The following is a 22,962-nucleotide window of genomic DNA, read 5'->3' on the forward strand; positions in this document are numbered from 1 at the left end:
AATTCTGCAGTTCTGGTAACACTGGGTCCACATTCCTGCAAGGCAACCCAGCTGGAACAGAGACGTGAATGTCCATTAGGTGGGACACGCTCTCTAGCTCATCACAGCCCTTGCCTGGCCTACTGAACCAATTTGTTACCTGCTTGGCTCCTGCAGGCTTTGGCACTGCCACCCCTGACCTATACTTCTCTTTTTCTGACCTGCAGGCCTACAGTACTGCAGTGGATTATGGCTCTTTCAAGGTCTCAGGTGCTTGTCATATGCTCTTTCCTTCCACAGAAAACTGTTCTTCTATGGATCTCCCTAGAAAGAAACCTAGAGATTTACTTGGTTTGAGATCCCTAATGAGTGACGACAAAATTGCCTGGTAAGCTTTTGGACTGTTCTAGATCAGGGGCTGAAAAACTTCTGTACAGGGACAGATAATAAATATTTTAGGCTATGCAGGCCGCGTGGTCTCTTTCGCAGCTGCCTACCTCTGCCCTTGTAACTTGAAAGCAACCAAAGACAACATGTAAACAAATGGGAGTGGCAGTGTTCCAATAAAACTTTATCTACAAAAAAGACAGCAGGCTGGATTTGCCCAGTGGACCGTAGCTGAAACCCTGATCTAAGTGCCACTTCTGGTACCATCTTCCTCAAGGATTACTTTTCCCTTTGCTCCTTTTCTAGCTGGAATGCTGGTTAGGCATAATATCAAACAACGTGTAATAATTTATTAGCGAAATTTCTATCTCTATAATGAAGAGGGCCCAACAAAGTGTTTCCATGAGGGGAATTCCCAGATGGAAGGAGACCCTCAATCAAAGGTTTCCTTCACTGAAGGTCAGCCATTTACCTGCCAGGTAAGTGCCAAAGCATTCAATGTATTAGGTCAAGTACTCATACCCCAAACAATTCTTCATTCCCTAACTTCTTTTATATTGCTTAACTCTCTCCCACAGGAAATCAAGGTGTTATATAATTGGGAAAGTATTTTATAAGAATATTGTAAGAATTAAGAAAAGCCACTCCTAGGCATGTGGGGACTTTACAAATCAGATGGTAGAAACTTCTCTCCCCTTCTCTAGAAGTTTGATGCAGACAAAATATGTTTACGGTGAGCATCAAGTGCAGGCTTGATAAACAGAGGTGAGAATATCAATGTTACAAAATGCAGGAATTAGGACTAATTGTTGCAGTGGAAGAGGAACCCAAAAGATATACAGCTTTGCCTTCGAGAAGCTGATCAGACAGAAGGGAAAAAAAGACATACAGAGACAACTAGTATACCAGATGGAGTATCATGTACATAATAGCATCGTTCAGCAAGAAATTCCTGCTCATAGTAACTGCATTTTGCAGGCTTGCTGCAGTTGTATTTTAGAGGTTGAAATAGCTGCCTTTCTTCTTCCTGCTCAGGGAATTACCTGATTTGCTACACCCTTTGGTGATGCTTAAGGTTCCAGATTTATCCCAATAGCAATTTCTTGGCAAACCTGTTGGCTGGTCTTCTAAACTCTATGTGAGGAATGAGAAAAAACAAACAAACTTTGCTTTCACCTTCTTTGGTATTCTCTTGCTAAAAGTAAAAATCTGATAACTAAAAAATAATGGAAAAGTAACAGCATTGCTGACGATTAAGAGAAGACAACTCTAGCTCCATTAACTATGCAGCTAGGTCGTGGTGATATATTACAAAGCAAAAGCCTAGGATGGGAAGCCAATATTTGCCTTTTGTTATGGAAGCTAGAAGCCCTTTCACACTAGAGAGGCCTCAGTTTCCTTATCTGGAAACGGGAACAATATCTTCTGTTCCTTGCACGTTTGTTTGTGAGTATAAAATAAACTAATACCCATGAAAACACATTTGAAACTATAAAGGATTAAATGAAGATTGGGTGCTGTCACCATCATCATGGTCATCATCATGGCAGTGTTGATGACGAGGCTGTCATGCTGCTCTGGTGGCTCCTTCTTTTTGGGGGAAGGGACAAGGCAGCTTGGACCCAACCTTATAAACTACTTTCCTGCCCCCCTGGTTCCCCTGATTCTTTCAATTCTTGCTCTTGCTCCCTATTTTCAAACAGAAGCAGCAGAAGCAAGTGTGTGTGGCTCATTAAAGCAATTTTAAGTGAAACTGCATTAGTGTTAGTATTCTAGTAAAAGCATAACATCTCTATTAATGTTTTGGTATAACCGATATTGGTCACTTATCCTGCTTTTATAATCATTAACAATATAGATGTGAGCCAATCTGTGCCTTGGGAATAATTCTTTAAGATTTAAGTGGATCTAAATCACAACAAATGTAGACAAAAAGTAATAGAGATTTGAGTCCTATTTAAAATGGTCCTCTTTTTCATTCTGAAAAAGTCGCACAGATGACATGTGAAATGCTATACTAAAAGAATGCCGTCTTTCCTATTTCCCCTCCCTCAAAACCTCTTACACGTTCATTTATACTTCTGGATTTACTTAAAACATAATTTGAGAGAAGTGAACACTTCCCAATCTCCTTTGTTTACTTCTGATTCAAATTTAAGCCTCTTTTCCGGTTCTTGGGCAGAAGTCAGAGGGGTAGAACCCAAGCAAAAGGTTTCATTTATTGCCTGCCATTGAGAGCTGAGCGAAAGGCCACTGAAAAAAATCCAGGGGATTATATAAATGGAAGATCTTTGCCATAATAAGGATTATTATAAAGGAAACTTCCCAGGCATCTTTGACTTCTCTGTCTTACTGGTCACATTAAAATGAGAAAAAAAATTTAAATCTTGGCCAGGAGGCAAAGTGGTACATATTGGAGCCAGGAAACCTGGAACCTAATTTCAGTTCTGCCATTATCAAGCTAATTATAATTCTTTACATTTTGCTTCAAATTATTCCATCTGGGCCAGGCTGCAGGGCGGGACTGAAGTGAGTTATCTCTGGCAGGCAGGAAACCAAAAACTGTAGGAAAGCAATGGTTCTCAGCCTTGGCTGCAGATTAGAATCTCCTGGGGGATCTTACAAAAATCCTGATGCCCAGGTTGAACCCCAGACCAATTAAATCAGAGTCTCTGCAGGTGGGATCTGGCAAGCTTCCTAGGGGATGACGATGAGTGGCCAAGGTTGAGGACTGCTGGACTGGAGGAGTTAGCTGGGAGGGTCCGCAATGACTTGTCTGTGCAGAGGAGATGAAAATGGAAAAGAACAATCCTGGTTGGCACTGTGATGGCAAATCAATTAAATGGGAGAAAGAGTGTGACTGGCAGAATCTTCTGGGTGTGGGGGGCACATCAGGGGTGCAACATTGGTATTAAGATATTGTAAAGCCAGAAAGATTTCCTTGGATTGTTTGCTGACTCCAGGCTCATTTTCAAGTAGCCCAGGCTTGCTTCTCTTTTCTGTCTTTCAGAAACTCATATTTGGCAACAATAATTAGATTTCTCTGCCTTTCCAGGAAAATAGACAGCTACCTGAATTAGAAGGGTTAGACAGTCTCACGTTTGAAGGAAGCAAGACCAGATAATTTCCGGAAGGCCCTCCCAGTTTGCTGATTCTTCACCTGGTCCTTTGGGTCCAGGATGCTTGTGGCTTCTGGGCTCAAAATGGGTCACTGCACTGTGAACTCTTTTCTCCATCATGCTCCTCCTGAGCTGCCAATTTTTGATGATTACAAATAACTTCCTCCTCTCTAGTGTTTGGAGGAGGAGGAAGCACTTAAACAAATCAGGTACAGTCCTATGAGAGCTGTTCTAACAGGCTCTTTGCCCTGTGAAACCTTTCATTTTCTACAACATCTGTCTGGATTTTTAATCTCAAGATACCATCTTCAGTTATCACTGGACTGTAGCCTTGGCTCGTGACACAGTTGAATACTGACTACACAACTCTTAACTACTTCAAGTATTCATTATATATGTGTCATTGTACAAATATTGATGTAACTCTTGCTTAATATTCTCTGTCAAACTTGCTTGACAAAGATTTCTCCCTGGTTCAATATAAGATGTTTTCCATGTGACATCAGTCTTACTTCATCACAGCTTGAATTCCACTTTGTTGCAGTGAAGTAATAGGTAAATTAATGTTGCTAAGAAAATCACAGGAAATTTTCTGCCTGCTTTTCTTTTGCTCCATCTGTTCATTTTCATCTTGAGTAATTTCATGGTTTCTACCGGGAATTTATTATCTTTTGAAAAGTGCTACATGGCAAGTTTAGATAATCTGCTTAATAAAAAGTATTTCACAATGGAAAAAATCATGATTAATGGATAACAGTAACTTCTACTAAATAAAGATTTTTTTCTTTTCAAGAAGTCTAAGAATGTTATGCAATTTGTTGAAGCTTAAATGAATGCATATCTAAAGGTCCCAGATTGCCTAAGAAAAAGTGCCCTGTGTATGTTTTAGCTGAATACATGTTATCTTATCCTCCACTGTGCAGAGTCTGCCTAAATTCAACTGTGGGGTAAACATTAGATGAGTAAATCTGGGCCCCTGTAGGTGTATAGAACTTTTGAAATTGCACCGGTGCTAACATAAATCGTCATGCATGGATGAGAATAAAATAAATAGCATGTTTGCTCTAATTAACCTCCTAACTAGAACATATCCCCAAATGCAGCCCTCTGCCTTCTATTCCTCTCATCTCCACTCCTATAGTCTTGTGATTCATTTCCCAAGTTCAGTTCCACAATTCAAATATTTCTATTTTGCTTTATTCTCCTTGCTGAAAATTTAACATTCTAAAATAAAACCAATCTCAAAATCTTGGAATTGGAAGAGACCCCAGAGGACAGTGGGCTTTGACTTAATGGCTACATGAGTAGCCCCAATGCCTCCAGCTGCTGGTGGCGCACTAACTGCTCCTTTATTGCAGCCAGCTTTGGAGCCCCCTTCTTTCCAGGGTGACCTGTTTTTGGTATCTTGCTTCCAATACCAATTCTCTGCTCAGGTTTTCCCAGCCAGGAAATTCTATCATCTTCTTTCCCATTCCCAAGCCCCCTTACGTTAGTACCATCTGGTTATCCCCAAACACTTCATATCTAATCAAGAAGATGCTGGGTCAGGCCTGTAATTTTTAATCCCCCCCTCCTGGTATAATTCCTAGCAAGGCTTTTTGCATATAACAGGCACTCAGTAATCAATTGATCATTAATTATATTGATATTTTAAATTTATCAAGAGCTCAACTTTAGCAAATGAGGGTTTCTTACTTTAAATCTTGTGTTTCATGGGGGATGTTTTTGACCAAGTAGCTACATGAGAATTACCTCATGTTAATCATAAATTAGAAATAAAGCTACACTTCATTAGCAGATGAAGTGATAATTGTATGGCTTACACATCATTTAAAGACTCCTACGGAGAGAAAAGTGCTGTATATAATGGCAAGTGACATTTTTGAGAATTTTTGGTAAAAGTGCTACTGTTCACAGAAGAGAGCTCATTCTTTTTAAAATTTTTTATATTTTTCTCATCCTCTACTGTACAAATCTACCCTAGTTTCATTTAAAAATAAAATAAAATGACCTCTCCTCTTAAACAGGTAATGCTAGCACCTTAAAATTTCATTAAAGATGCCAAAGTTGAAACTTGTGCAGCCAATTTCATTTGATTTATCTTCAAATGATCTGGGTAGGATGGAGAGACAAAGGATTACTGTATTTTTCTAATATTTTCTTTACATAAATACCTAAAAACAGGACTAGGCCAAAAGATCAGTTATGTTTTGTTCAGTGAGGTCCAGATTCATTTCTGATCTAAGATATAGCAATAGAAGAAGAGAATTGAGAGATGAGTAAATCACTAGTTACGAGACTAAGTTCCCAAAAGCTGTGCTGCTGCAGTGAAATCTGCTAAAAACAGGCTGACTCATGCTGATGTTTAGAAGCTGGACTTCAGAAACCCATTGGGTAGGCTCACACTCCAGTTATACACTCATTAAATTCAGGGAATGTGGCATGAAGTTACTTGTGGACTGCTATTTCCCAGCGGATTCAGTGAAGTAGAAACTAACAAAAAGGACAAGGAAGAGCACTCTCCTTTATTCAGATCTTTAAAAGCAATGAACCTGAGTCTAAGCCCAGATTCTTGCCTCTAGAATCTTCTCCGCCATCCTGCACACTTACCTTGCACACTATGGCCGTCTTTGCCCCAAGCCTAGCAGCTTGGACACACTGGTTGGCACCTTTCCCTCCAAAGCCAATAAAAAACTTATGTCCATGGATGGTTTCTCCAGTTTTTGGCAAACGGGAAGTAAGGCTATTACAATTTTAAGAAAAGAAGAAAAAAGGCATATTGGTAACAGAAATCAATTTAAGATCTTTAGAAGAAAGAGAGTTAATCTAATGGAGCTCTAAAGAGTCTCAGCAGAGATGCAAGCAGAATGTTGCTTTAAGATGACATTCAGTAGTTTGCATCATTATTGAGAATGCATCTCCAGACAAAATTCCTCTCTTTCTCCAACAGGCCCTCCACTGCCCTATTGCAGCTCTATTTCAGATGATATTACTAGTCTCTGTACTGCATTAGAATTATTCTTGGGTGCCTCCATCTCCCCTCTTGGGGAACTCTTTGAGGGTAGAAACTCCATATTCCTGCTTCCCAGTGCTCAGATCAGAGTTTTGTCTACAGTGGGATTTAACAAATGGGATGAAATTAATGCATGTTCTTCTATGACTTTATCCGGTCACTTTAATGGGAAGCAGGAAGCATACTAGGATTCTGGGACTCATGCACACGACCTAAGGAGAAGAGAGAGGTTGCAAGTCCAGGCGCCAAAGAATCTTATTTGTTTACTTGAGGCAGGAACAGGGTATTTAGATGGTAGCATCAGGTTTTAGTTCCACTCATCCTGTATACCACATGGTCTCATATGCTGACTCAGAAAGAGCATGTATTTTAAAAAATATATCCTAAACAGCTAAATGTAGTTTAAAATTTTTAATATGGAAAATTAGTAGGAAAAATAGTAGATTGATCACCCTTCCTCCCAGGTAACCCTCACCCATATTCGACAATTCTCAACTCATGGTCAATTTTGTTTCAGTGTATAAAGTCACTGACTTCTCCAAGAGCAAAGGATTTTTACTGTAATGTTATTGCTTAATGATAAAGTATTATGCAGCACAAAGGTAAAAGGTATGCTCCAGGGTATGCGGGGAAACAGAAAACCTCTGAGGGACAGAAGGAGTAGGACTGACTTTAAAATGGGAGAAGAGTCCTGGGTGTGGGAGCGAGTGAAAAAGATAGGACCAAGTGGCAAGAAGACTGGTGGATTGGCCCAAGGAGGTGAGCAGTGGGCAAGATGGAGCAGGTGGAGAGAGGGCAGATGGACCAAAAGGTTAGTTTTGGACAGGAAAGACCAAGAGATAAGGTTTACAATAGTAAGTCAACTGAGAACCTACTCTGCTTTAGCAGCTTCTTTTAGTAGACTAGAAGTTTATAGTAATTTCCCAGATAGGCTGTGATCTAACTGAAATCTATGCCTTAGTATCTTAGAGTAACAGAGCAATGCCAATTCCCATAGGGCACTTGCAGCCTGTTTGCAATGGGCTGACACATGACTGATGCCAAGAACCCATGATTGCATGAATAAAGACCAGGTTCAACCTGCGAACCTCCTTTATGTAGTTCAGGAAGTGTCAATAAATTGGGCTCAACTACTCTATTCCCTAGCAGTGCACTGTCAAATATGGTTATTTTAGATTCAAAAAGAGATTCATCAATAATTTGAAAACATCCCACTCCTCCCCTTGTCAATTCTATTTTTATCTTGGCTTCTAAATGCATTTATAGTACTGATGAAAAAATATACCTCTAGAAGGTTCACTTCTGAAAAAGTACTCAATCAAGAGGAAAATGGTTTTGATGTAATGTTATTATCCTGTCATTTAATTTAGCAATGACAAGTGATTATAAGATTTTGATTTGCATCAGAAATCTTAAACATTTTAGGATTCTGTTATGAACAGGCAATGATGAGTAATCTGTGAGATTGAGTATGTGAATTCTTGGCTTATTGCTGCTACAAACAACATTCATAACTATCTTACAAAGAAAAAAAAATCCAATATGGCTAACAACAGGCCAAATAACTTAATTAGTAAGACTGTCACTGAAGAAACTTACGACTTTCACTATACTTATACTTAGATCTGGTTCACGATTCACTGGTTTGAATCATGTGAATTTTTTTAATCAACTGTGGGAAATCACGAAAAATATATCACCAGTCTACTATTGGGATGTGTATGTGTGTGTGTGTGTGGAAGGGTGGGAGGTAATCAGGGATACGGCATATGTGTGTTTGATGTGGAGCAGATGGCTGGGATTTAAACTCATTTCTAAAAAACTTATATTAACAAAAGCACCACAGCAATTCAGCGATCATTAAAATCCCTCAATCCTTTGGTATTCTGGTTTCTTTTCTTTTCCTTCTGCATCTATCCCCCTACTGTTACCTCCTTCTTCTCTTGATTTTTTATTCTCTTTGTTAGAATGTAAATTGCATGAGGGTAGGGACCATGTCTGTCATATCTGCCATTTTATCCATAAGCGTCTGGCACTCTGTATGAGGTTAACAGATACTTGCTGATTGAGTGAATCTTTGTAAGTTCCCCTTTGTCTCCCTCTGTCAAGTTTGCCCTGTACAGCATCCATTCTGGCTTCCAGGTTGAGGATATGGAGGTGTCTATGAAGGGAAGGAGGAGGAGGAAGCTGGTAGGGATGACTGCACCTGCCAGGCAATAACAATTCCATGTTTTACCAACTCTGGCCCCCAGTCACCCCAATATTAGCAGCATTCCTCTTCCACAAGCAAGAACTCTAGTATAACTCATGCCATCATTCTTTCATTCATGCATGAATTTAACAAATATTAATTCTGTGCTTCCCAATGTACCTCCTACAGGGCAAAATCAACTTGCTGACAATGGGATAAAACCTTACCCTGATGCAGGTAATACATGAGTGAAGAAAACATGTCACAGGACAAGATTAGTATCATCCGATTCATGTTTTTCCAAAGGAAAAAGACGTGTATATGCTCCCATATGATGTATATGAATGCACAGAAAACAAAATGTTAATGGCGGTTACTCATAGAGAGGGTTGGGTTTAGGGAGCAATTTTTCATGGTTTACTTTATATACTTCTGTACGTCTATATAACAAGAATATATTTATGTTCTGGGGTATGCCTTGTCAGTACCTCAGATTCTCCAGGACTCCCTTGAGTGTTTTTCTAGGTACTGCTGTGGTGACCAGTTCTTTGTGGGCTCCAGCTGGCTTCCTTTGGTGCAACCTGACAGAGCTTGGCTGGGTGTGACCCTCTTCCCAGGCCAGGAGCTTCTCTGTTTCTTTGTTACGGCTCTTTGGGTGGTCTGAGGGGTAGCCAACTTGAAAATGTAAAGCGTCTTCGGTTCTTCTTTCTCTGCTTTCTTGCTCTCTGGATCACAGTCGCGAATAGAATATTGAACCTACGGCTTTGTTTTAGCCTCTGTTCTCTGTAGAATTCAGGCAGACAGTTTATTGCTTCTTTAATTTTTTTTAAATAAATGAATCTAAGAGTGGAGAACGGAGCAGAACTTGAAAGTTAGTTACAAACAGGCAGAAGAATTTCTGAAATTATAAATCCTAATTTACTTTGAATTAGGTTTTCCTATCTTTTGTCCCCATTGAGGGTGTGAAATTATATTTAGGTTCAAGGAAGGACCTGCGTGAGGCACCAAATTTAAACACGAGGTTTAAAAGAGTGACAAAATAGACCAATTAAAGTGCTCAAGAGGGAAGACATACACTCTTGCCTCCGTTTAGAGTGGAACATTTCCGAATGAGGGACAGAACCGTACAGAGAAGACCAGGCAGGAGAAATATTTTGGCCAAGTTTCAAACAAATTCATAGCTTAAAGAATGTCATAACGTTTTAAAGATGTACAGAAGGAAACACTGACAGATGTTCACTATGGCCCAACAGTCTTCCCTCTGTGGGAGGCCATGTGGTTGGAGCCCGGGCGTGGGAGGTGGGGGGGAGGGGCTGAGCCCCTTACCAATTGTACTACCTTTGACAGCTTTTCCCTTGTGAACCAGCTCCTTCTCTTGCAAAACAGGTTTAATAACACCTGTCAACTCCTTAAATGCCTGGGTTTTGTGCTCTGAGTTATTTCACTGACAGGTGTTATCAGAACAATTATTAATTGCTTTTAACTTCTTAACAATGAAGTGGTTGTTACAGATTCTCAGAGATTACTCATAGCAGAAGAAGGAGTGACCCGGTGATGTGGGGATGAGAAGTCTTTCAACCAATGAGAACATGCTAATAAACAGCTCCCGCCCAGAGTCAAGGAGTATGTTGCTTTTTGGCTTTTGCATTCCATCTTCCCTTCCTCTGATTGCAAACTTCTGACACACTGCAAGCCTATGTAACAGGGGATCCCACTAGTAATTATTACCCAATTAAAATCATTATGCTTCTTTATTATTCCAACCGTTTGTACTTTTCAACCATTATCTATTCCTTCTCAGCACTTGTGTATGTCACATTTACAAGGATGAAAGTGATTTCAGAATCAAAGTAATGATATCTATTTCCTCTTTGTAAAAAGAACTCAGCCTCCCATCTAGAAATCCTGAGCCCTAAATTGGCAGATGCATATATTTGACTTATTTAAAGAAATGAAATATGAACTATGCTGTAAACAGTTCCTAACTGATTTTGATTTCTAGCCTGTATCTTTTCTTAGCTAAAAAGTCTCTGGCTAGAAAGTCATTCTGTCTGATGATGCAGCTACTCTTGAATTTATAGAAGAGAAAAACAATACACTAGCCAGAAATGGGCAGGCTTTCAGAGTGCCATATTCCTGATCCCTATTTCTTTCAAACTTACTTATGTGTAAACGAGTGTACTAGGCACTGAGAGAGACAACAAAGATGAATATGTTATGGGCTGCTCCCAGATTTTCTCTCCATTCACATCTCTGCTCAACTGTCACCTCCTCAGAGAGGTCTTCTGGGACCACCAGCAGACCCCCATTTCCTGATTTAATTTTTAAGAATTAATTAATTAACTGACAGGAAACACAGGAAAATTCTGACAAATTCTGGATCAGAGACAGTCTTCTAATTACTCATAGTTCTCCCTTTGCCAATTCCCCCATGGGGTGACAGGATGACAGAAGATGTCACCTGGGCCTGCAGAGGGGGTTTGCGTGACTGGAATGGAATCCCGAAATTATGAGTTTCAGAGCTTATATAGAACAGCTGATACAGCTGCTCCTCCTCCCCTGGGGGACAGGGGTGGTGTGGTGGAGAGCAGGACATACTGACCGTTGCTTTGTAATGGACACAAATCCTCCCTGGGGAGGGGAGGGGACCATCTCGAGGGGTACAGACCCTGGAATATAAACAAATGTCTCCAGGGAGATATCCCTATAACTTTCTTCATAGGTCTCTATCTTTAACTTCCAAGGTTTGCTCCCTAGTCAACTGTCTTTTAATTCAGGTGCCAGCAATTTTTGCTCAGAAAGCCCTGAACATGCAGAAACATGAAAACATTCATGAAGCACTGCTTCCCAACAATTTTCTTCATAGCACTTTTCACTACCTGATATTACAATACAGGTTATAAAAAATGTGTTAGTTGTCTAGATCCCCCACCACAACGTAAGATCTGCACAAGGGGCCACGTTTTATATCCCCAGCTGTCCCAATGTGAACACTTTGGTGTACAGTAATTTTTTTTTTAAACAACTTTATACTGAAAGTTAAGTTATACTGAAACACAACATACATACAGAAAAGGGTCCATATCATAAGTCAAAGCTTTTTAAATTTCACATTCTGAACACAAACCGACAACTTGCTTAGGACAAGGAAAATTGCCAGTACCCAATACCTATGTCCCCTTCTCATCCCCACCCTCCAGGGAGACAACTATCTTAACTCCTAATACCATAAATTAGCTTTGCATAACAGTCTTGATTTTGAAATATTTTAGATTTCAATTATAACTAAAATATGACCAGTACAGAGCACTTAGAAAATACTGAAAACAGAAGGAAGAAAAAAAAAATCTGGAGATAATCTCTTTTTACAGTTCCAACATAGGAAAAAAAGCAACCATTTTAAGTGTAGACTTAGATGCATTTTAACAAATGTATACTTAGGTAACCATTACCATAACCAGGTAATGGGGTATTTCCATCTCACCAAAGTTACCTTGTGCCCTTCATAGAAATGGTGAGATCAGGTGTTCTTACTTTGTTCCTGATCTTTAGGGAAGAAATTTTCATCTTCTACCTTTAAGCAACAGGTTAGCTGTAACTTTTTCAAAGATACCATTTTTTTCAGGTTCATGAAATTCTCTTCTGTTCCTAGATTGCTGAGAGATTTTTAAAAAAATCAAGAATGGATGTTGAATTTTGTCAAATGTTTTATCTCTTTTATTCTGTTCAGATGGGGAATTACATCGATTGATTTCAAATGTTAAATCAATATTTCTTTCTTGGTGTAAAATCCACTTATTCATAATGTATTATCCTTTTTATAGACTGCTGGATTCAAATTGCTAATATTTTGTTTAGGATTCTTGCATCTGTATTCATTAGGGATATTAGTTTGTAGTCTTTTCTAGTAATGTCTCTGGTTCTGGTATCAGTGTGTGTGTGTTTTTAAAATTCAGTTTTATTGAAATATATTCACATGGTGTACACTCAACTGTTCACAGTACCGTCATACAGTTGTGCCTTCATCACCCCAATCCACTTTTGAACATTTTTTTTACACCATAAAGAATAAAAATAAGAATAAGAAACAGAAGTAAAAAAGAAGACCCAAATCATCCCCCCCATCCTGCCCCAATCTTCACTGGTATCAGTTCAATGCTGGCCTCATAAAATGAGTTGGGAAGTGTTCCTCTCACTTCTATTTTCTAAAAGAGTCTGTACTGGATTAGTATTATTTCTTTATTAACTATTTGATAGAATTCCCTAGGGAAGCCATCTAGGCCTGGGGTTTTCTTTGCGAGAAAGTTTTCAAATATAAATTCAATTTATTTAATAGGTATAGGAGTATTAATATTTTAAGTTTCTTCTTCTGTTAGTTTTTAAAATTTGTTTTTAAAGACATTTTTCTATTTTTTTCAAAGTTGTTGATTTATTCTACAGTTTTTTTCATAATATTCTTTTATTATTTTCTGTCTGCAGCATCTGTAGTGATTCTTTTTTCATTTCTTGTAGTCGTCTCTCCTTTTTTCTTGAGCAGTCTAGCTAGATTTATCAATTTTATGGATCTTTGAAAAGAACCAGTTTTTTTTTTAAATTAAATTCAGTTTTATTGAGATATATTCACCTACCAAACAATCATCCATGGTATACAATCAACTGTTCACAGTGCCATCATATAGTTATGCATTCATCACTCCAATCTATTTTTGAACATTTTCCTTACACCAGAAAGAATAAGAATAAAACATAAAAGTAAGAAAAGAACACCCAAATCATTCCCCCAATCCCACCCTATTTTGCATTTAGTTTTTGTCCCCATTTTTCTACTCATCCATCCATACACTGGATAAAGGGAGTGTGATCCACAAGGTTTTCACAATCACACTGTCACCCCTTGTAAGCTACATTGTTATACAATCGTCTTCAAGAGTCAAGGGTACTGGGCTGGAGTTTGATAGTTTCGGGTATTTACTTCTAGCTATTCCAATACATTAAAACCTAAGAAGGGTTATCTAGATAGTGCATAAGAATGTCCACCAGAGTGACCTCTCGACTCCACTTGGAATCTTTCAGCCAGTGAAACTTTATTTCACTTCATTTCGCAGCCCCCCCCCCACCCCTTTTGGTCAAGGTGTACTCAATCCCATGATAATGGGTCCAGATTCATCCCTGGGAGTCAGGTCCCATGTAGGGGGGAAGGCAGTGAGTTCACCTGCTGAATTGGCTTAGCTAGAGAGAGAGGGCCACATCTGCGCAACAAAGAGGTACTCGGGGAAACTCTTAGGCACAATTATAAGCAAGTTTAGCCTCTCCTTTGCAGTAATGAGCTTCCTAAGGGCAAGCCCCAAGATAGAGGGCTTGGCATACCAAACTGTCAGTCCTCAATGATTGTGAGAACAGCAACAATCCAGGTGAGGAAGTCCAACACTTCCACATTTTCCCCCAGCTCCTCAGGGGGGCCCTGCATATATATTTTTATTCTCTGTCTAAATTATTTTGAGATGTGTTGCTATTTCACACTAACCTATACAAACCTACCAGATCTCACTTCCTAGTCAAAGTTCCATGTAATTATGGTGTTTGAACAAATGGACTGTACAAATTAAATTGTTTAGAAAATATAGATCCTGCACCAAATAAACATCTCTTCCCTTGGTCTCACGTGGAAGTTGAAGTTTTAAAACACTGTCAGTATCGACCTTTACTCTTTGGCCCAGTTTGCCCCAGTCCTAACCAGATCTGCTTCATTCATATCTCTAATTGAAGCCTGGCCTAAAAGAACCAGTTTTTGATTCCACTGATTTTTCTCTTTTACGTTTTTCTTTCACTGATTTCCATTCTTATCTTCATAATTTCCTTCTTTCACCTTACTTTAGGTTGAATTTGCTCTTCTTTCTTTAGCTTCTTAAGGTAGAAGCTTAGATCACTGATTTTGGACTGGTCTTCTTTACTAATACAAGCACTTAAAGCCAGATATTTCTGTCTAAGCACTGCTTTAGCTGTATCTCACAAATTCTGGTATTCTGTATCTTCATTATCTGTCAGTTAAAAATATTTTCTAATTTTACTTGTGATTTCTCCTTTGATCCATGGGTTATTTAAAGTGTGTTGTTAAACTTCCTAACATTTGGAGGATTTTCCAGATACTATTTTTTTGTTATTGGTTTCTAATTTAATTCCATTTTAGTCAGAGAATATACTTTGTATGATTTTGATTTAAATTTGTTGAGATTTATTTAATGGTCTACCTTGGTGAATGCCCCATGTGCACTTGAAAAGAATGTGTATTCCGCCTCTGTTGGGTGTAGTGATTTGTAAATAGTATTGATAGTGTAGTTCACGTTCTTGCATATCCTTAGTGATTTTCAGTGTGCTTTTTCTGTTCATCACCAAGAGAGGAGTGCCACATTCAGTCAGTTTTTTCTTCATGCATTTTGAAACCGTTAATACATAGAATTTTTGGATCTTCATGAATTGAGCCTTTTTTTTTTTTTTTTCATTCTGAAATGTCCTTCTTTGTACCTCTGGTAATATTCCTTGTCGTGAAGTCTACTTTGTCTGATATGAATATAGTCACTCCAGTTTCACATGAATAGCATTGCATCATGTACTTTTTCCATCTGTTTACTTTTTCTTAATTGAGAGAATTCACATATCATAAAAGTCACTATTTTCAAGTGTACACTTCAGTGGTTTTTAGTACTTTCACAAGACTGCAACCATCACCACACTAGTTCCACGACATTTTCATCACCCCACAAAGAAACCTCATATTAGCAGTTGCTCCCCATTCCTCCCTCCTCCCAGACCCTGGCAACCACTAATTTACTTTGTGACTCTATGGATTTGCCTATTCTGGACATTTCATATAAATGGAGTCATACAATATGCGGCCTTTTGTATCTGGTTTCTTTCACTTAGTGGTATGTTTTTGAAGTTCATCCATGCGGCAGCATTTACCAGAATTTCATTTTTTTTATGGCTGGATAATATTCCAATGTATGGATATGCCACAATTTGCTTATCCATTCATCAGTTGATGGACATTTGGGTTATTTCTACTTTTGGGCTGTTATGAATAATACAGTATGAGTTTTTGTGTGAACATTTTTTCAATCTCTCGGGCATTTATCAGGGAGTGGAATGGCTAGGTCGTAAGGTACTTCTATTTTAGCTTTTTGAGGAACTGTCAAACTTTTCCAAAAGTGCTGCATCATTTTATATTCCTACCAGCAAAATGAAAGTTTCAATTTCTCATCATCACTGTGGTAGGTTGAATTATATACCCGAGGAAAAAAATACATATTCTTAATCCTAATCTATTCCTGTGGATTTGAGCCCATTGCAAACAGAATCTCTTGAAGATGTTATTTTTAGTTAAGGTGTGGCCCAACCAAATAAGGTTGGGTCCTAATTCTATTATTTGAGGCTTTATGAAGAGAAAGCCACCTGGGGGAAGAGATGCTGGAAGGCAAAGGAGAGGACATCACCATGTGACAGAAAAGCCCAAGGAACCCTACGGATTGTCAACCTGCCAGAATGCTCCTGGCCACAGGAGGAAGAAAGCCTTCTAGTCTCCAAGACTGTAAGACAACTTCCTGCTGTTAAGCCAACCCACTGTGACCAATGATACTGCACATCTTTTCATGTGCTTACTGGCCATTTGTATATCTTCTTTGGAGGAATGTGTATTCAAATTCTTTGCTCATTTTAAAATTGGGTAATTAGTCTTTTTACTGTTGAATTGGAAAACTTTTTTATATGTTCTAGATAGCAGAACCTTATCAGACGATTTAAAACTATTTTCTTCCATCTACCCATTTACTATTTTTTTATTTTAGGAATTCTTTTTAACCAAAAGTTGAATATTAATATTACAAACAAACTGAAACAAAAGTGACTTTTTGCACAGTCTATACATGCTTACATAAATTCAAATATATACACATTTAAAACAATTTCCATTTAACATATGAAAGTTCTGAAATACATAAATGCATTAATACTTTCTATAAAACTACAATTAGAATATCAATTTGCTACAAGCATACAAAATATCAAGTGCTTTCTTGGAGTTTTAAGGTATCTCTTTTACAATCTTGCTTGTATAATACAGTCCTTCTCTAATAATCATTATGGACTTTTATTTTTTCAGAGATTTATTTTCCAGGTATATTGTAAGCTCAAGAAAATGGACTCAACAATTATGCAATACAATTATGTCATAGCAACTTAATTGCACACAATTCTTTAAAGTAAGTTTGGATGAAGTTCTCAAACAGTTTGGTATATGTCCCTCAGGGACTTCTACTAGATTTAACAGGAATTATAAGTCCCTTCAACTCCTATTTTGCCTTAAAATGGCCAAGTCTTTGGTTAAAGTTCTATACTTTGGGCATTTATTATCAATTAAAATGGTTCCCAAGCCAACAAATGGTGCTGATCTGTTATTAACTCACAAGATTTCATTTAACCTGGTTCTGATGCATTTATTACAGCATACTATTGATGGTTTCAATGTTCACGTATAGGCAGGGAAATCAATAGGTTTAATTGATATTTGCTAAATTTCTCTTTAAAAATCTAAACTGTACAGTAATTTCCAACAGCCATAGACACTATTCTTCAGTATGTGTGATTATGATTGGAAAGATCTAGAGCATTAAATTTAGTGGTAGCTTATGGTGGTAAGTCAATTAGACTGCACAACAATTCTGCATTAACTATAGCAAGTTGTCTGGTAATTTTTTTTTTTTTTAAACCAGTAAAACATTTATTCATTGCACTATTTCAGTCCCTGCTGGGTTCATTCACAATATTTGTTTTGACAATCCGTGAAATTCATTACACACTAAAAATAACACCATTTATGTACAAATAAATTCATTTTCCCAGTAAGAGCTAATCTTCTTTTAAGAAGATTTCCCACATACTCAAAGTACACAACATCACAGAAAACCTATATTTGGCCTAAATGTCTCTGAATTGTCGCATTACAAGATAGTAGTTCATTGTGCATGATAATCTGATTGAGTTTTGCCCAAATGTCTTCCAAAATATCTTGCAATCCTTTCAGTACAATTACTGCTGGGAATTGAGACACTCCAAGACCTCTTCAAGTGCTCTTTTTCTTTTTCCTTTTCCTTTTTCTGATTGTTTATTCATATTTCCAGAATTAGTCTGCTCATTCAGCATGAGACCAGATTAAGTGGTTCTTTATTTTCAAATTAGGTTGAAACTCCAATAGATGTACTGTACAATTATAACTCTGTGATTTAACATCATGTTCTGAAATGGTTAAGTACCATTTCACATCTTTAGCTGCCTCTCTAGAAAGCACAGGTGGTGATCTTTTAGTTTTTAGTGGAAGTTTGGACCCATCATGTGGAAACCAAGCAATAAATTTCGATAGCGGATGAGTAAGAAAGTCTTGAACTGCCTTTTCTGCAATTTTCGGCAGTTTTGTGGGGTCACTTTCATATGGTTGATAATGTAATATCGCTTCTGTGGTCATCCTGCAGTAATCTAGTTACTCTTCAGGAAAAGAAAATTTCTTAGTGGCGTTACTCAAAGCTAGAATGTAATTTAAAATTACAAGATCTGGCTCTTTAAATCGGGGGGCAACAGGATTGAGTAGAGTCTGTACATCAGCTTCTGAGGTTAATTTTCGTCTGGTGATTGCAGGAGTACTGATCAGAAAGAGTAATGTACCAGTTACCCATTCCATTCTAGACAGCAGTCTCAAACCTTTCAGCACCACCATGTGCTCCTGTTTGCAGAGATTCACTTCCTTCTTGACCAGCACTTCGGACCCACAGTCTTCGGGGGCTGAGGAGGTTCAGCCTGGTGCGGAAGAAAACAAGAAAGCGTGCATTTGGGAAAACCAAGCATCCAACTCTTCCAACAGCTTCTATGCCAGTGATGCCTTAAATTCTCCTCCTCCTATGTCCTTTGGTACCCAACGACTTCTTTCACCAAAATCATTCCTTGTCTTTCAGATGTCTACACATAAAATACTTCTCCATGTTCCAGCTACATTCGCACACCATGACTTAAACCACTTCCTGGTAACAAAACATGGCCTCCCCAAGTAATGCTTATTTAAAAACCCGAAGCCATTCCACTTATACAAGCAACTGTTGCAAATGTGTAAAACAGCAGATACACAAGGAGTACACCAAACATAACTTTATTAGCACATAAAAAGCAGCCATAATAAGGCACAGCAAGAAGAAACATACATTAACAGTCAAAGGGTTAGTGTTGCATATAAATACAGCTTTTCTTTTTTGTAGCCTTGGCAACAGCCATAAGGAATATAAAATAACATTCTGCAGTAGCAGGTAAGGAAACTAAGGAGCACTCACCAGTGGGACAGAGCACATTAACAAAACCCAAGAAAAGAGTTGACTACTTTAGTGCAAATGTCTAGAAAAGAATAGTAAATTCTGTTCAATACTAAGAAGCAAACACCAAAACTCAGGATTACTTTCAAAAGAAGCTGACTCAGGTAGTATTGCATAATATTCTAAGTGAAGAAAAGGTGCTAAGTTATTTACAGATACAACTATTGTACAATTATCTTTAAATCTGTAATTTAGTTCCAGATTTTCCATTAAAATTAACTGCACTGAAATTCTACAAATTGTACTTCAGCAGTTTGGCTACAAGTTTTCAACAGAGATAAATATCACCATCCAAATTATTAACTATACTTTAAAATAATCTTGACATCAGCAACCACTATAGTTGTTACCTGACTCATTTGGGCATCATTTAGCTTCATTTTTTTCATGGCTTACAACGTCATTGTGGGCATAGGAAAAGATCCAACTTTAATGAATCAACAATTAGATTGCACATGTCAAGTTAAAAAAAAATCACATGCAGGAGCTATTCCAAATGTCTGTTTTAAGTTAAAACACTCATTTAAAAAATTAATACTTAGGGCTTTTAAATAAATTTCTACTACTAACTTTTTAAGTCTGAAATTTTAAGTACTACTATTTAGAAAACTTGGTTTACTTAACAGCACCTTTTGCAGAAGAGAAAAGGGCACTGACTATAACCTATATCAACATTTAAGTGAACTGCACTATGCCTTGTGGTCAGAAAATTGCACAAAAAATAATGGCAGTCTTTATTTTTTGGACTTCCAAAGCTTGAGTTATAATAAATACAAATATCGCTACTTCTGGAAGGTTACAGAAAAATTCTTAGAAAATAATAATTTCAACCATTAGTGACACTGTTGAAGTACTCATCCAGTATCAATAATTGGTTCTTCAGTAGGAAATAGAATTCTTCATAGCAAATGCTGCAGAGTTGCTTCACTTGGTTACCATAGCCATTAAAAACCAAACCTTTAGCTAAATTGGCAAAATGTTTTTATAGGCCTCACTGAATACCTGTAACTCTATCCTTGCTTGTTTCAGTAGGCACCAAGTTTATCGAGTAAGTAATAGCAGACTGCACCTGCCAGATACTAGCACTAAGCTTACATATTGTATTGAAAACACCTCACACTTTGTGTACTTGCTATAGGTGAACTGTCTGATGCACCTAAAAGCAGACCTAGTTCATGCCCTTTGGGGACAGCAGAATTGACTTTGCCTTGACTGGTTCTCATTCTAACTGGTAAACCCTAACTTTTTATTGTGATACTTCCCTGTAATATTGATGGCAAAGGGAGCCCATCAATACCATCACATGTAGTGCATCTGCAGATTACCGCATGGCAGATATATATCGCAGGCTAAAAGGAAAAGTCCTATTTAATGATATAGTAAGCAATGGTTCAAAAAACATGTGATAATTGGGATCTTTGTAATGTTCCAAAGTCCTGTTACAGTGGAGGAATAAAATACACACGGGTTGTGCGTATCAAAACTAAAGTTGTGATTCCACTGTTGAATGTGGGCATGCAGGGATCTGTCATAGTGACGGAAGCTTAGAGAGAAGAGGTAGTCCTTTTGTGCGGGTTCCCTGAGCAAAAATGCACCTACACGTTTTCTTTCAAAAAGGACTTCTGCTTCATAACGGTCCATCACTCCCCAATAACAGGGATTACCTGTAATCTGAAGCAAATTGGGCACAAGGCAGTGTAGGTAACTGATCTGTGTATGGACCTTCCAAGCTCCCTGTCTGCTAAAACTGGCATGGCTGTCTCTGAAAGCTGGCATTATTCTACTTCTGGAGTGCAAACATGGAGTGGTTGTGTCCTCTTCTGAGTCACAATTAGCTTGTGGAATTGCAGAACTGCCCCCACTTATTTCAGTCTTTCCAAGAGCTAACTTTGATCCCAGTTTATATAGTAGATTAACCTGTGCAGTAGCTTCAAATGTATGTATTTGTGCATTGGGAGGGGAATCAACTCCTTCTTCAATATTAAGCCACTTTCTTCTCTAAGTCTACCTCCTTCATTTTCTGTAGAAACCAAAGATGGATCAAATGTATTTAAAAAATGTGGTATGTGGGCTCACAGGAGCTGTATGCTGTTTAATCAAATGTCATTCTTGGGCTAAATCTGAGCCAGCAGGGAAAGGGCATTTCTCAATCATTAATTCAAAAAGATGTATTTTTCTTTTATTAGAAAAGAGGAGTTTTGGCTGCTTGTAGTAAGTTCTCATGAGAATACATAACCCAACAGTATCTCGCAGGCTGTGTCTCAGAGAGTGACTTCCTATGGTTCTGCTGGGAACACTACCCATAGCGTGTACCGTTTACGCCATATGGCCTTTCTCTCCATTGAAGTCCACTTCAAGTCTTACCAAACTTTTTATTGGCATCCAATGAACTTTGTGTCTTTGTAGAACAGGAATGTGGACCTGTTCTACACCCCCCACCCCCTGCCATGGAGCATGTTGAGAGGAGGAGTCTCGTTGTACATGTCGTGTTCCCGGGGTGACACCCAAATCATCCTTTTCAGTGCTTATTTCAACAATCTGAGGGACTTCAGTGGCACAGTTCTGGTTTCTCCTGGAAGAATTCTTTGAAGGGCCTAAATCCCAGCTGTAAGGCCACATTTTCTCTTCAGGGACTGCTTTGCTGCTGAGGAGTTGGGTCTCCTACACAGATGTCCTTCTCTTGACAGACAAACATCTGTTGTTGCTCATGTCCACATTTTCACTATGGCTTCCTCCCTCAAGACTGAAGAGACTCTGACACCTGTATTTGAAGTTGTTCCACATTTTCCCCACTTTACCCACTGATTATAATATCGGTGGAGGCATGCGGGGCAGCTTCATCAGAGGCACGTGCGGCCACATAGGACCAGCTCAGATGGTGCAGTCACCAAAAGGTCCAATCCACCCGTTCTGCCTGCTGGCCCTGTTCTGTCCCCTCCACTGCCCTAGCGAGCGCTGCCTTGTTTCCTTCAGACAGAGCCCAGGGACCCCAGCTCCACTGGATGCCCCGCCAGGCCCCTACCCCCTTCCTGGGCCACCTCCCCTTCTTCATCATTTTCCTGTCCCCTCTCTCCCCACCCCCCACCAGAATCCATCCATTAACTTTTTTTTTTTTTTTCAAGTTGAGATTGTTCACATACCATACAACTATCCAAAGACCCAAAGTGTACAATCAATTGCCCACGGTACCATCATACAGCTGTGCATCTATCACCACAATTTTTAGAACATTTTCATTACTCCAGAAAAGAAATAAAGACAAAAAAAGGAAACGCAAATCCTCCCATACCCTTAACCACCCCCCCATTACTGATTCAGTATTGGTGTAGTACATTTGTTACTGTTGATGAAAGTATGTTAAAATACAACTAACTGTAGTATACAGTTTCCAATAGCTATATATCTTTTTCCTATATGCTCCTTTATTATTAACTTCTAGTTTAGTGTCATACATTTGTTCTAGTTCGTGAGAGGGATTTCTAATATTTGTACAGTTAATCACAGACATTGTTCACCACAAGATTCACTGTTTTATACATTCCCATCTTTTAACCTCCAACTTTCCTTCTGGTGACATACGTGACTCTGAGCTTCCCCTTTCCACCCCATTCACAGACTGTTCAGCAAGTGCTAGTTATTCTCACACGTGCTACCATCACCTCTGTCCATTTCCAAACATTTAAGTTCACCCTAGTTGAACATTCTGCTCATAATAAGCAACCACTACCCATTCTTTAGTCTCGTTCTATATCCTGGTAACTTATATTTCATGTCTATGAGTTTACATATTATAATTAGTTCATATCAGTGAGACCATGCAATATTAGTCTCTATGTGTCTGTCTTATTTCACTCAATATAGTGCCCT

The 22,962-nt window shown here is 38.5% G+C and overlaps 1 protein-coding gene and 2 pseudogenes across 1 annotated transcript in view; all 3 read right to left on the minus strand.

Moving 5' to 3' along the window:
* Positions 1-22,962, minus strand: part of RBKS (ribokinase) — a 109,935-nt gene that overhangs the window by 70,878 nt on the left and 16,095 nt on the right. The window contains exon 2 of the mRNA XM_037812637.1: positions 6,096-6,228. Within this exon, the coding sequence (XP_037668565.1) occupies positions 6,096-6,228 (133 nt within the window). The remainder of the gene's footprint in view (positions 1-6,095; positions 6,229-22,962) is intronic.
* On the minus strand, positions 17,364-19,262 carry LOC119516335 (annotated as a pseudogene).
* Positions 20,264-22,074, minus strand: LOC119516948 (annotated as a pseudogene).

Source organism: Choloepus didactylus, chromosome 20 (genome assembly GCF_015220235.1).
Source record: "Choloepus didactylus isolate mChoDid1 chromosome 20, mChoDid1.pri, whole genome shotgun sequence".
NCBI classification, from domain to species: Eukaryota; Metazoa; Chordata; class Mammalia; order Pilosa; family Megalonychidae; genus Choloepus; species Choloepus didactylus.